Source organism: Diceros bicornis, chromosome 18, assembly GCF_020826845.1.
Source record: "Diceros bicornis minor isolate mBicDic1 chromosome 18, mDicBic1.mat.cur, whole genome shotgun sequence".
NCBI lineage: Eukaryota > Metazoa > Chordata > Mammalia > Perissodactyla > Rhinocerotidae > Diceros > Diceros bicornis.
The window spans coordinates 28,007,008-28,019,383 of NC_080757.1; the positions used below are offsets into that span (position 1 = coordinate 28,007,008).

Genomic DNA, 12,376 nt, shown 5'->3' on the forward strand with positions numbered 1-12,376 from the left:
TCTATGCATAAAATCCAAGTTTGCTTACTACAATCAGGGTTCCCAGAAGCATAATACCAAACATAAAAATTAGAAAATATTTAATAAATTTCTTTCAGGCATGCCACTCTTCTTGCTTCACATAAAACTATTTAATAATAGTTGACAGGAATTACCATTTACCCATTCCTTAAAATGGCTAGCTATAAGACATTTTCATGCAACAACTCAAATATGTGAGACTCAAAGTGCATGTGTTACACATTCAAGATGATCAGAACATATTAGAATGTGTCCTTAAGCCTAAGAATGACAAATGTCAAGCTTTGTAAAAATTAACATTACACAATAGCATAAATAATTCTTAAACTTAATCCTAACTATTAAAATGACATCCAAATTCTGTCTTTTGATAGAAAATGGCTAGATATAAATTTTCTTGGGCAGAACATGCAAAGGTGAGGTCTTAAATTAGAAAGCCTTGGGGGCTGGCCCGGTGGCACAAGCAGTTAAGTGCACGCGTTCCGCTGCAGCGGCCTGGGGTTCGCTGGTTCGGATCCCGGGTGCACACCGACGCACCGCTTGGCAAGCCATGCTGTGGTGGCCTCCCATATAAACTGGAGGAAGATGGGCACCGATGTTAGCCCAGGGCCAGTCTTCCTCAGCAAAAAAAGAGGAGGATTGGCAGATGTTAGCACAGGGCTGATCTTCCCAACAAAAAAAAAAACAAAAAAAAAATAGAAAGCCTTGGGAAAAACTATGAAACTAAGAAGTTCTCTTCATTTTTCTTCTCCCTTCTTATATTCTTCAGCTTCTCTAACTCTATTGCTCCAGATACTGCAGGTCAAAGAAAACCAATTCAGATTAACGTCTCAGTAACAGATAACAACTTACTGTGCCACGCCTCTTCAAAGTAAGGAGTGATTTGTTTGTTTTTTTAAGAGGATACCATTTAACCAAAGGAAGGAATGAATCCTCTAATAATAGACATTGCCTGGCACAGTTGCCTATTCATTCAACAAATATTGACTGTCTATTTTGTGCCAGGTTTTTAAGTGTATGGTCGTAGGAAGAGAAGAACTTCTGTACATCCCTCAAATAATACCAGGTAAGTAATCATATCCTTTGCTGACAGCTAGCAAACAAAGACTGAAGAGGACTGCTGGAACAAGGGTATAAAATTAATCTACCCAAGACAGACAACAGCTCTCATTTCAAAAATACTTCCTACCTTTCCATAGCCCCCTTTACCAAGTACCCGAAGTAGCTCAAAACATTCTGGTCTGATTTTTTCTGGCCCTCTGTTCACACTAGTTTCTGAGATTTCAAATTTCTCACAATGTTCCATGCCACTGAGGAGAAAAGCAAAACCAAAAGTAAATTTGCAAAAAGTTAAATTACCTTCAGCATATTGTTAGAAAGAGGAGAAAGAGAAATGTAATCCAATTAAGCAAAAGGAAAAAAGTACATGATAGCAAATTTAGTATCTGTGCTCTAAGTAAACTAATGAGTCAATGACATGGTAGGTAAAGATTAGGGTGGCTTGATAATTGTTTATCCTCATTTACAGAATGTGCTATTGATTATTTATTTTTGTAAGCATCGAGCATTCCCAAACTAACATAAATCAGAACAAGTTTATTAAGTTGACAAAGGAAAAAAGTCTTCTAGTTATTCAAATTTAGTTCATTTAAAATGTCTATTAGATTAGGTATTATCCAACCTCATTTGGCAACTTCAACAGAAAATCTGGGAGCTTTCTAAAAGTACCCAATTAGTTCAAGTCTTTATGGCACAAAAATTCTCACTAATAAAATATATCCAGGGGCCAGCCTGGTGGCACAAGCGGTTAAGTGCGCGCACTCCGTTGCAGCAGCCTGGGGTTCGTAGGTTCGGATCCCAGGTGGGCACCGACGCACTGCTTGGCAAGCCATGCTGCGGTGGCGTCCCATATAAAGTGGAGGAAGATGGGCACGGATGTTAGCCCAGAGCCAGTCTTCCTCAGCAAAAAAAAAAAAAGAGGAGGATTGGCAGATGTTAGCACAGGGCTGATCTCCTCACACACACACAAAAATATATATATATACACACCCACGCATCTTTTCATATCTGCTGTTAGCTTGATTTAAAGACTAAAAAAAGGATGGCAATTTTGTCTGTCACTTAAATGCTTTCTTTTTTTTTCTTTTTTTTTTTTTAAAGATTTTGTTTATTTATTTTTTCCCCCCAAAGCCCCAGTAGATAGTTGTATGTCATAGCTGCACAACCTTCTAGTTGCTGTATGTGGGATGCAGCCTCAGCGTGGCCAGAGAAGCGGTGCGTCTCTGCACGCCCGGGATCCGAACCCGGGCCGCCAGCAGTGGAGTGCACGCACTTAATCGCTAAGCCACGGGGCCGGCCCCTAAATGCTTTCTATATGAGTGATCTTTCCAGTCTTGCTCCCAACTCAAGGCTTTTTACTTGAGGGTGAGGCACAGAGATTAATCACCATACTCACCTAATGGAGCTTTCCTAAAATGACTTAAGAACGCACAAACCTCGGTTTGAATGATGTATTACAAGCAAAACAAGAAGCATTTGACTTTTGGAGGCATTTCTAAAAATTTTATATTTCAGTAAGAAAAGGTGATCCTCTATATTAAACTAATAAAAATTCCTAACCCATTCAGGCTCACATTCAGTATACTGAATTTGAATGAATATCTTTTTCTCAAAATTCATACATGATCTCAAAACCACAGACATGTTACTTTATTAGTACCAAACTCAAACCAAGTCTATATATATGACTAGATATTTAAGAACAGGTTATTGGAATCACATGATGGCTATGGCCTGGAGCTGATATAACCTACTTGTAAGAGACAGCACAATAAAATCTTTTCATATAAACTTACAGTTCATATGGTCCAACTCCCCCATGGTCCATGCTTTCATTTAACTGACCCTGAAAAATATGTTAAAGTTTTAAAAATAAATAATCTCATAAACATAAAATAAAAATGTTTAATGCTTCACCCCATTACTTAAGAAGAATGAATTAAATAAACCAGCACAAAAATTCTCTATACTTTAATAACAGGCAAACTCAGTAATGAACAAAATAAGGTACACAAACAATACCATGGGGATTTCACTTTTAATTTTATACGACAACTAGGCTACAGATGCTACTCATCAATGATCTACAAACAAAATCAGGTGATTTTTCCTTCAAAAATTACATATATTCAAAAAATATATTTTGTGTATTATGAAACTAAAAAGGCACTACATTATAAGTATGAGTTACTAAATCAAATTATTTACACAAAAAGCCATTCTGACATGCTTCCAAAACACAAGAATATGGGGCCGGCCCCCTGGCGTAGCGGTTAAGTGCACGCGCTCCGCTGCTGGCGGCCTGGGTTCGGATCCCTGGGCGCACAGACACACCGCTTGTCAGGCCATGCTGTGGAGGCGTCCCACATAAAGTGGAGGAAGATTGGCCGGATGTTAGCTCAGCGCCAGTCTTCCTCAGCAAAAAGAGGAGGATCGGCATGGATGTTAGCTCAGGGCTGATCTCCTCAGAAAAAAAAAAAAAAGTAAGACAAAACACAAGACTAACATAATGCTATAAGCCTTATGTAACTACAACCTAACTAAAAGCCTAAGGTAACCACCCCAGTCCAAGATATTGTAGTGTACCATGTAGTTGATCAAAGCAAAATAATTAAGCAACACTCTCAAATTGTTAGGAGTCATGCTGGCGAAACATTTATTCTGACCATAGCATAAATGGGTTCAAAATTTAATTAACCTTCTGTACACTAGCAATGAACAATTCAAAAATGAAATTAAGATAACTCTGTTCATAATAGCATCAATAAGAATAAAATACTTAGAAAAAACTTAACAAAAGAAGTGTGAGACTTGTACACTTAGTAACTATAAAACATTGCTGAAAGAAATTAAAGAAGACCTAAATAAAGCAAAAGACATTCCATGTTCATGGATCAGACGACTTAATATTGTTAAGATGGCAATACTAACCAAATTGGTCTACAGATTCAACTCAATCCTATCAAAATCCCAGGTTCCTTTCTTGCAGAAATTGACAAGCTGATCCTAAAATTCATACAGAAATGCAAGGAACCCAAAATAACCAAAACAATCTTAAAAAAGGAGAACAAAGTTGGAGGATTGACACATTCTGATTTCAAAATGTACTACAAAGCAACAGCAATCAAGACAATGTGGTACTGTCTTAAGGACAGACATATAGATCAATGAAACAGAATTGAGAGCCCAGAAATAAACGCTTACATTTACAGTTAATTGATTTTTGACAAAGATCCCAAGAAAATTCAGTGAGAAAGACTCAGTCTTTCAATAAATGGTGCTAGGACAACTGGATATCCACATGCAAAAAAATTACTTTGGACCCCTACTTTACATCATACACAAAAATTAACTCAAAATGGATCACAGACCTAAATGTAAGAGCTAAAACTATAAAACTCTTAGAAGAAACCTAGGAGGGAGTAAATCTTCAAGTCTTGGAGTCAGCAATAATTTCTTAAGACACATCACTAATAAAGGAACAAATGATTAAAGAAAAAAATCAATACACTGGACTTATTCAAAATTTAAAACTTTTGCACTTCAAAAAACTCTGTCAAGAAAGTGAAAAGAAAACCCACAGAATAAAAATACATAAAGAGGGCCAGCCCCATGGTTGAGCAGTTAAGTGTGCGCGCTCCACTACTGGCGGCCCGGGTTCAGATCCTGGGCGCGCACCCACGCACCGCTTCTCTGGCCATGCTGAGGCCGCGTCCCACATACAGCAACTAGAAGGATGTGCAACTATGACATACAACTATCTACTGGGGCTTTGGGGGGAAAAAAAAAAGGAGGAGGACTGGCAATAGATGTTAGCTCAGAGCCGGTCTTCCTCAGCAAAAAGAGGAGGATTAGCATGGATGTTAGCTCAGGGCTGATCTTCCTCACAAAAAACCATATATATAAAAATATATATTTATTTATTTATTTATATATAAAAATATATATATATAAAGAACTTGTACAACTCAATAATAAAAAAAAACCCAATTTTTAAAAAATGGGTTAGGATCTGAATAGACATTTCTCCAAAGAACATATACAAATGGCCAATAAGCACATGAAAAGACATTCAATATCATTAGCCATTAGGGAAATGCAAACCAAAACCTCACTGAGACACCACTTCATATCCACTAGGATGGCTATAATTAAAAAGACAGAAAAATAACAAGTTTGGGCCTGGCCCCGTGGCTTAGCGGTTAAGTGCTTGTGGTCCACTACTGGCGGCCCAGGTTTGGATCCCAGGTGCACACTGACGCACTGCTTGTCCAGCCATGCTGAGGCCGCATCCCACGTACAGCAACTAGAAGGATGTGCAGCTATGACGTGCAACTATCTACCGGGGCTTTGGGGAAAAAAAATGAGGAGGATTGGCAATAGATGTTAGCTCAGGGCTGATCTTCCTCACAAAAAAAAAAAGAAAGAAAGGAAAAAAAGGAAAAATAACAAGTTTGGCAAAGATGTAGAGAAATTAGAATCCTCATACACTGCTGGCGGGAATGTAAGATGGTGCAACCACTTTGGAAAACAATTTGGCAGTTTCTTCAAAAATTAAACATAGGGCTGGCCCTGTGGCTTAGCGGTTAAGTGCCTGAGCTCTGCTACTGGCGGCCTGGGTTCGGATCCCGGGCGCGCACCGACGCACCGCTTCTCCGGCCATGCTGAGGCCGCGTCCCACATACAGCAACTAGAAAGATGTGCAACTATGACATACAACTATCTGCTGGGGCTTTGGGGGAAAAAAAAAAGGAGGAGGATTGGCAATGGATGTTAGCTCAGGGCTGATCTTCCTCACAAAAAAAAAAATTTAAACATAGACTTACCATATGATCCAGCAAATCTACTCCAAGGTATCTACTCAAGAGGGATGAAAATATATGTTCCACAAAGACTTGGGCACAAATGTTCATAGCAGCATTATTCCAATAGCCAACAAATGGAAACAACTGAAATGAACATCAAATGGTGAATTGAAAAATAAAATGTGGTTGATCCATACAATGGAATACTATTTGGCCATAAAAAGGAATGTAGTGCTGATACATACTACAATATAGATGACCCTCAAAAACACAAAAGGCCACATATTATATAATGCCATTTATATGGAAGGTCCAGAAAAGGCAAATTTACAGAGATGGGAAGTAGACCAGTGGTTGCCTAGGGCTAGGGGTGGCAATGAGGAGTGACTGTAAATGGCCCAAAGTTTCCTTTTAGGGTGATAGAAATGTTCTAAAACTAAATTGTGGTGATGATTATAAAACTCCATAAATATACTAAAAATCACTGAATTGTAAAAAAAAAATAATAACCAAGCAGCAGAAATTTAGTTATTAATATTACAAAATACAGCTTTAAAATGAGTATTCTTGAATACAGTCTGATTATGAACTCTTTCAATTTAAACAAAAGGATATCACTTAATTGAAAATAGGCTCTACAAAATTAGAAGTTTTTGGGGCCGGCCTGGTGGCGCATCGGTTAAGTGCGAGCACTCGGCTTCGGCAGCCCGGGGGTTCGAAGGTTCGGAGCCCAGGCACGCACCAGTGCACCGCTTCTCAAGCCATGCTGTGGCAGCATCCCATATAAAGTAGAGGAAGATGGTCACAGATGTTAGCCCAGGGCCAATCCTCCTCAGCAAAAAAGAGGAGGATTGGCATCGGATGTTAGCTCAGGGCTGATCTTCCTCACCCAAAAAAATAAATAAATATAAATAAAAATTTAGAAGTTTTTATTGAAAATTTTAGAATTATTCAAAAAATATTTATGTGAACACATCTTTCTTCACAGTCAAGATACACAGACAAAACTGATAGCATTCTCACACAATGGATGCTCAAATGCCCAAGAAAACACAAGTTTTTAGTCATAACTTGCTCATGGTATGAACAAGCCAGGAAGATGTTTAACACCAGGGATGCATGTTTCATGATTAGACTGAGGCAAATGGATGGGACAGTATCAAGGGGAAAAAAATTCTTGCAGTTTCAACTTGATACAGTTTCTTGGGAGTGGGGGGGGGTAGAGGTGGTTATGGTTAAAGGTTTTTTGTCTGTGATGCTTCATATAAGCACCTATGATGGCTTCAATTTAAAGACAAAAGACTAACTTCTCTCAAATGTGATAAAACTGGTATTATATAATTGTTTTTTCTTTAATGCTAGTTTTACTTAATTCTTAATTAAAGACCACAGAGTAGTTAACACTGAACTATAACTTTGAAGCCACCTAGAAAGATATGCCCTGTGGCTCTGTTTCATTTCCGGAGCCAGCCAGGCCTGTATTACCACCTGCATCTTTGCTTATAACTTCCTACTGTTGACGCATTTGAGGCACAATTCTTTTCTGCTACTTAATATTACCTTTAGAAAAGTCTCACACCAGAAGCATCAAGCTAACATTATATAACACACACTGATAATTCTCTTTCACAGGAAACTTTATTCAGATTTTTTTCTGCTGCCTTAAGCTTTATAATCCATTCAATGCTTTTTTGTGTGTGCCACTATGATTGACCAAGTGGAATCCTACTCATCTAAGGAACTGTACAAGATACACTGTTTCAAACTAGCCCACCAGAATAACTATTCACAAAGTTTTAAATTAAAATTGTATATAAATTCAAGTGAATACGCCTAAATCCCAATGAAAGAGAGCACATTTTATAAAAATTTAAATAAACTGTTACAGACTGGGTGAAATACCCTTAATCTAGAGATTCATTAAATCATTTATTCACTTGCCTGGCTGTTCAAAGACATTTCCTTATAAAATAAGATTCAGTAATTCAGATGAATTGGGGGAAAAGGGGGTAAACTTTGCCCCAAATCTTGGGCTATTTAAAAATGCTTTACATTAATTTCCAAAATCTATAGAGAACTCATACAACTCAACAACAAAAAGACAAACAACTCAATCAAAAAAATGGGCAGAGGATATGCACAGACATTTTTCCAAAGAAGATATACAGATGGCCTTCAGGCACACGAAAAGATGTTCAATGCACTAATTATTAGGGAAATACAAATCAAAACTACAATGAGATGTCACCTCACACCCGTCAGAATGGCTATAATTAACAAGAAAAGAGATAATAAGCGTTGGAGAGGATGTGGAGAAAACGGAACCCTCATACACTGCTGGGGGGAATGCAAACTGGGTGCAGCCACCATGGAAAACAGTATGGAAACAGATTTCTCAAAAAATTAAAAATAGAAATACCATATGATCCAGCTATCTCACTACTGGGTATTTATCCAAAGAACATGAAATCAACAATACAAAGAAATCTATGCACTCCTATGTTCATTGCAGCATTATTCACAATAGCCAAGATGTGGAAGCAACCCAAATGCCCATCAACTGATGAATGGATAAAGAAGATGTGGTTTATACATACAATGGAATACTACTCAGCTACAAAAAAAGACAAAATTGTCCCATTTGCGATAATGTGGATGAACCTTGAGGGTATTCTGTTAAGCAAAATAAGCCAGACAGAGAAAGACAAACATCGTATGATTTCACTCATATGTGGAAGATAAACAAACAAATGGATAAAAAGAACAGATTAGTGGTTACCAGAGGGGAAGGGGAAGGGGGGGTGGGCGAAAGGAGTAAAGGGGCATATATGTAGGGTGAATGATAAAAACTAGACTATTGGTGGTGAGCACGATGCAGTCTATACAGAAACTGATATATAATAATGTACACCTGAAATTACACAATGTTATAGGCCAATATGACCTCAATAAAATAAAAAAAAATAAAAAATAAATGCTTTACAGTATCTACTACAATGCAAGAGAAGCATTGATAATGAGATGTTTCTATAATTTTTCATAATCATGAATATTTGAATAATACTATTTATACAGCACTTTGCTTTTCAAAACACTAAAAAATTTTACACCTTTTGCTCAATAAAAGTCTGATATCCCAATCCGAAACTCATGTAGTAAGCCTCTGTGACTATTTCAAATTTTGAATTAGTAAAAATTAAGTATTTTTAAAATTGCATTACAATTTTCTATTACTCTTTTAACTTTGTCTCCACAGAAAGCAGAGGTTTCCAACATTTTCATAATCTAATGAAAACCTCTAGAAGAAAACTTTCCCTTAGTTTCAACTCACTGTCCCCAAATTATATCATCACCAGCAAAACAAAAAAGATCCAACCCCAACCTTCCTCCCGCCCCCACAAAAACCCTCTCACCCATTGCTTTTAATATAGTCCTCGGAGGTATTAAATCAGGGTCTTTTTTTAGTTAGGTAGCACACATTCAGCTTTACCTAAATGTATTCATTTATTCTCATCTTCTACTCACTGAAGAATTAACTATGCTATGTAAATATATTTACATATTTATTTACTAATACCTATTTATTTACTAATACATATTTATTTACTAATACAGATTCACTCAGTGTAACATACTTAAAAAGGCATATATCTCTAAATAGGACCAATGATAAAAAAAGAAGATACTACAGTTCTAAAAATGCAGCACTTCTAGTATAACTGCATTTATTATTAAGTCTCTATGTATAGATGAGGGTAAACTTGAATAATTGGTTCCCGGGCAATGAGTAACACTGACAAGGTATATTTGCATGAACTAGCTAACCGCTTAATATGCCAAGATATTTTGAGAGTATTTCATATACTTTATCTCATGTAATCCTCATTTTATAGAGAAGAAAAAAGTGTCAGAGAGATTTATTTATTCTAGGTCACAGCATGGCTGGAGGGATTTGAATTCATTTTTGACACAACACAGAGGTACAGTATGAACAAGACTAGTAAAGGCAATGAAGAAGCTGTGCAATGAAGCTTGCTGAATTGAGTCAGAAGACACATTACTAGTTATCTATGCGGTCTTGGGCACTCATCTCTCTGGCCAATGCCTCACTTTCCTTACTATAAAATGAAAAAGTGAGGCTACTCTGGTACGCAGCAATGTTTTAAAAGTTTGTGCACTAAAGGTTATAAACTCACAAATAGAATATTAACTTTATTTATAAATTCACAATAGCTAGATTTTCCGAGAATCTAAACTTCTCTCATTTTTCAGAATTTTTAAATTTAACTTAGAGAAAACTGGATGTCACTGAATCTCCTTGAGTGGCCAAACCAATCCCACTCCAACTCTTTCCGCTTGTCTACCTTGAGGCACCTCTTAGAATGACACACCCAAAGAAATATTTTCAACTCCAAAAGCATTGCTAAGTAAGATATATTTTGCTGAAGGCTCTTCCTTAAAATCCTCTTTTATCTTTGCTCTTTCCCCAAAGTTCTTCCCCCCAGGGTAGTAGCCACATTTCTTTCTCTTTCCTATTTCCACCAATTTCTCTGGCCTCATCTCCACATTTTCTCAAGATTCTATTTCCTTGTACCCAGCAAAACAAACTGTCCAGGAGTAGGCCAAAACACACACCAACGAGGTCCCAGTTCATAACAAATCTTAATATGGTATTTTACTTCCAACTCCTTTAACTTCTAATAAACCCATGATCTGGAAATTCTACTAGTTCAACTGATGAAGATTTTATAAAACATCCTTCCTATCCAGTTTTCTCCCCTGCCCTGCTCCAAAGCCACTGCCATATGGAACCAATATAACTGATGAGAGTAAGCTATATGTAATGAAAGTAATCTCACGTTTGTTTCTATCTTTAGTGTATCCCATGTTCAATTCAGAGGCTAACTGGAATTCCACAGCAAACATTATTAAAAAGTACACATCTCATACCCAACTTCCAAACTGTGTGATTTTGATTTAGATTCATTTGATTATGAAAAGAACAGTATTATTTTAGCCCACTTAGTTTCTTAAAGTGTTCCAAGTTCTTTAAACATAGCATCTCAATCTTTTGTCAACAAGCAGAGTACAACTTACTTGCCAGAGGAGGAAAATCAAATGAAGGAAAAAAAGGGAAGCTTCTTATGTAGTTAAAAGCAAATTTCTGACATCAGTCATTAACCCATGCACTCATCTAGACAACGGAATCTAAATTACCATGAGGTTATCATTGATGATCATTTACCCAGAATCAGTGATTTAGTATGACAACACCATTTTTTAACGTCAGGTGCAACTGTGATTTTTCAATAAATTTATCTTGACAAAAGACATTCCGTAAAGAATAACAGACTACTAAGACAGCAAAGGTAAAACCAAGCTATGCATTAGGAAAAACAATTCTAAATTTGGCACCCTAAATTAAAGCAAGGAAAGCCCTCACACCACCATTCACAAGTCTCAATTCAAGCAATTTATTTTTGGCAAGTCAAATCACAGCTGTCAACGCTGTTTTTTTTGCACCCCAAAATTACATAAAGTATTTTGAAAAAACGTAGACATCTTCAACTAGGGGAAAAGTAAATTACAAATGCCGTGTGTCGTTATAAATGCGTTTTTTTAAAAAAGTCACACGGAAGGGGGTTAAAAAAAAAAACAAAAGCAAACAAACAAACCCTGGAAGATGCAGCAGAGCCCCCTTGCTCCCGAAATAAAACTCCTGGTGGCTGTAACAGCAGCGGCAGCGCTACTCCCGACAGAAGTTTTCAGCTGTCACTTCTAACAGCTGAGCGCTTCCTAGGAGAGAAGCGACAGGCCGAGAAGAGAGGTGGTTGTGGGAGGTCTGAAGATTTAATACTTGAAATCTTATACTCCAAGGGAAACCCTTCCGCACTTCACCTGCACTTACGGGACACCCAGCAAGCGCAGTCCCCCTCCCCCCAACACATGCTTACACCACTCGCGCCCCGCCACACTCCAGTCCAACAGCTCGGGAAATGCAACACACGCCCTTTCTCGTTCCCTCCACAGACAGACTGCTCCAGGCTGCGCTGATCTGGGGCTAGGGGCGCGACCTGCACCTGCGAGCCCCTCAGCGGCCTCACACCTAGGGCCAGGTCCGCCCCGCCCGCTCCCCTGCCTCGGGCCGCGCGGCGCCTCAGCTCCTCCTGGAGACTACTGGCGCCCCCCGGGGTCTCCACGCTCTTGGACGCGCCCGGCTTCCAGGGCCCGCGCTGCCGCCCTGGCCCTGTCACCTCGGGCCCCCCGGGACCCCGGGCCTCACCCCCTCCTCCAGCTCATCCTCAGAGCCTGCGTCCTCTGGCTGGTCCAGGTCTATGTCGAACACTCCTGCCATGTCCTCAGCTTCCCTGTCTCGGAAGTCCGGCGCTGGGTAAAAGCCGTCCCGCCTCCGTCGTCGCCTCATGGGCCCGGACCCGCCGCAGCCACCGCCGCCGCTGCCGCCATCACCGGCTGCTTGGGCTCAATGCGTC

The 12,376-nt window shown here is 38.8% G+C and overlaps 1 protein-coding gene across 7 annotated transcripts in view; it reads right to left on the reverse strand.

Moving 5' to 3' along the window:
* The window catches only part of RPS6KB1 (ribosomal protein S6 kinase B1), a 53,135-nt gene extending 40,777 nt beyond the window's left edge, over positions 1-12,358 (reverse strand). For 3 of the 7 annotated variants that reach the window (XM_058560500.1, XM_058560501.1, XM_058560502.1), the window contains exons 1-3: positions 12,169-12,357; positions 2,877-2,926; positions 1,211-1,331 (exon numbers count right to left, since the gene is read on the reverse strand). In XM_058560500.1, the coding sequence (XP_058416483.1) occupies positions 1,211-1,331; positions 2,877-2,926; positions 12,169-12,309 (312 nt within the window). In that variant the 5' untranslated portion in view covers positions 12,310-12,357. Of the gene's footprint in view, positions 1-1,210; positions 1,332-2,876; positions 2,927-11,560; positions 11,660-12,168 lie in introns of those variants that run through there. The other 4 variants (XM_058560497.1, XM_058560496.1, XM_058560499.1 and 1 more) reach the window with 3 other exon arrangements.
* Between the last annotated feature and the right edge of the window lie 18 nt (positions 12,359-12,376).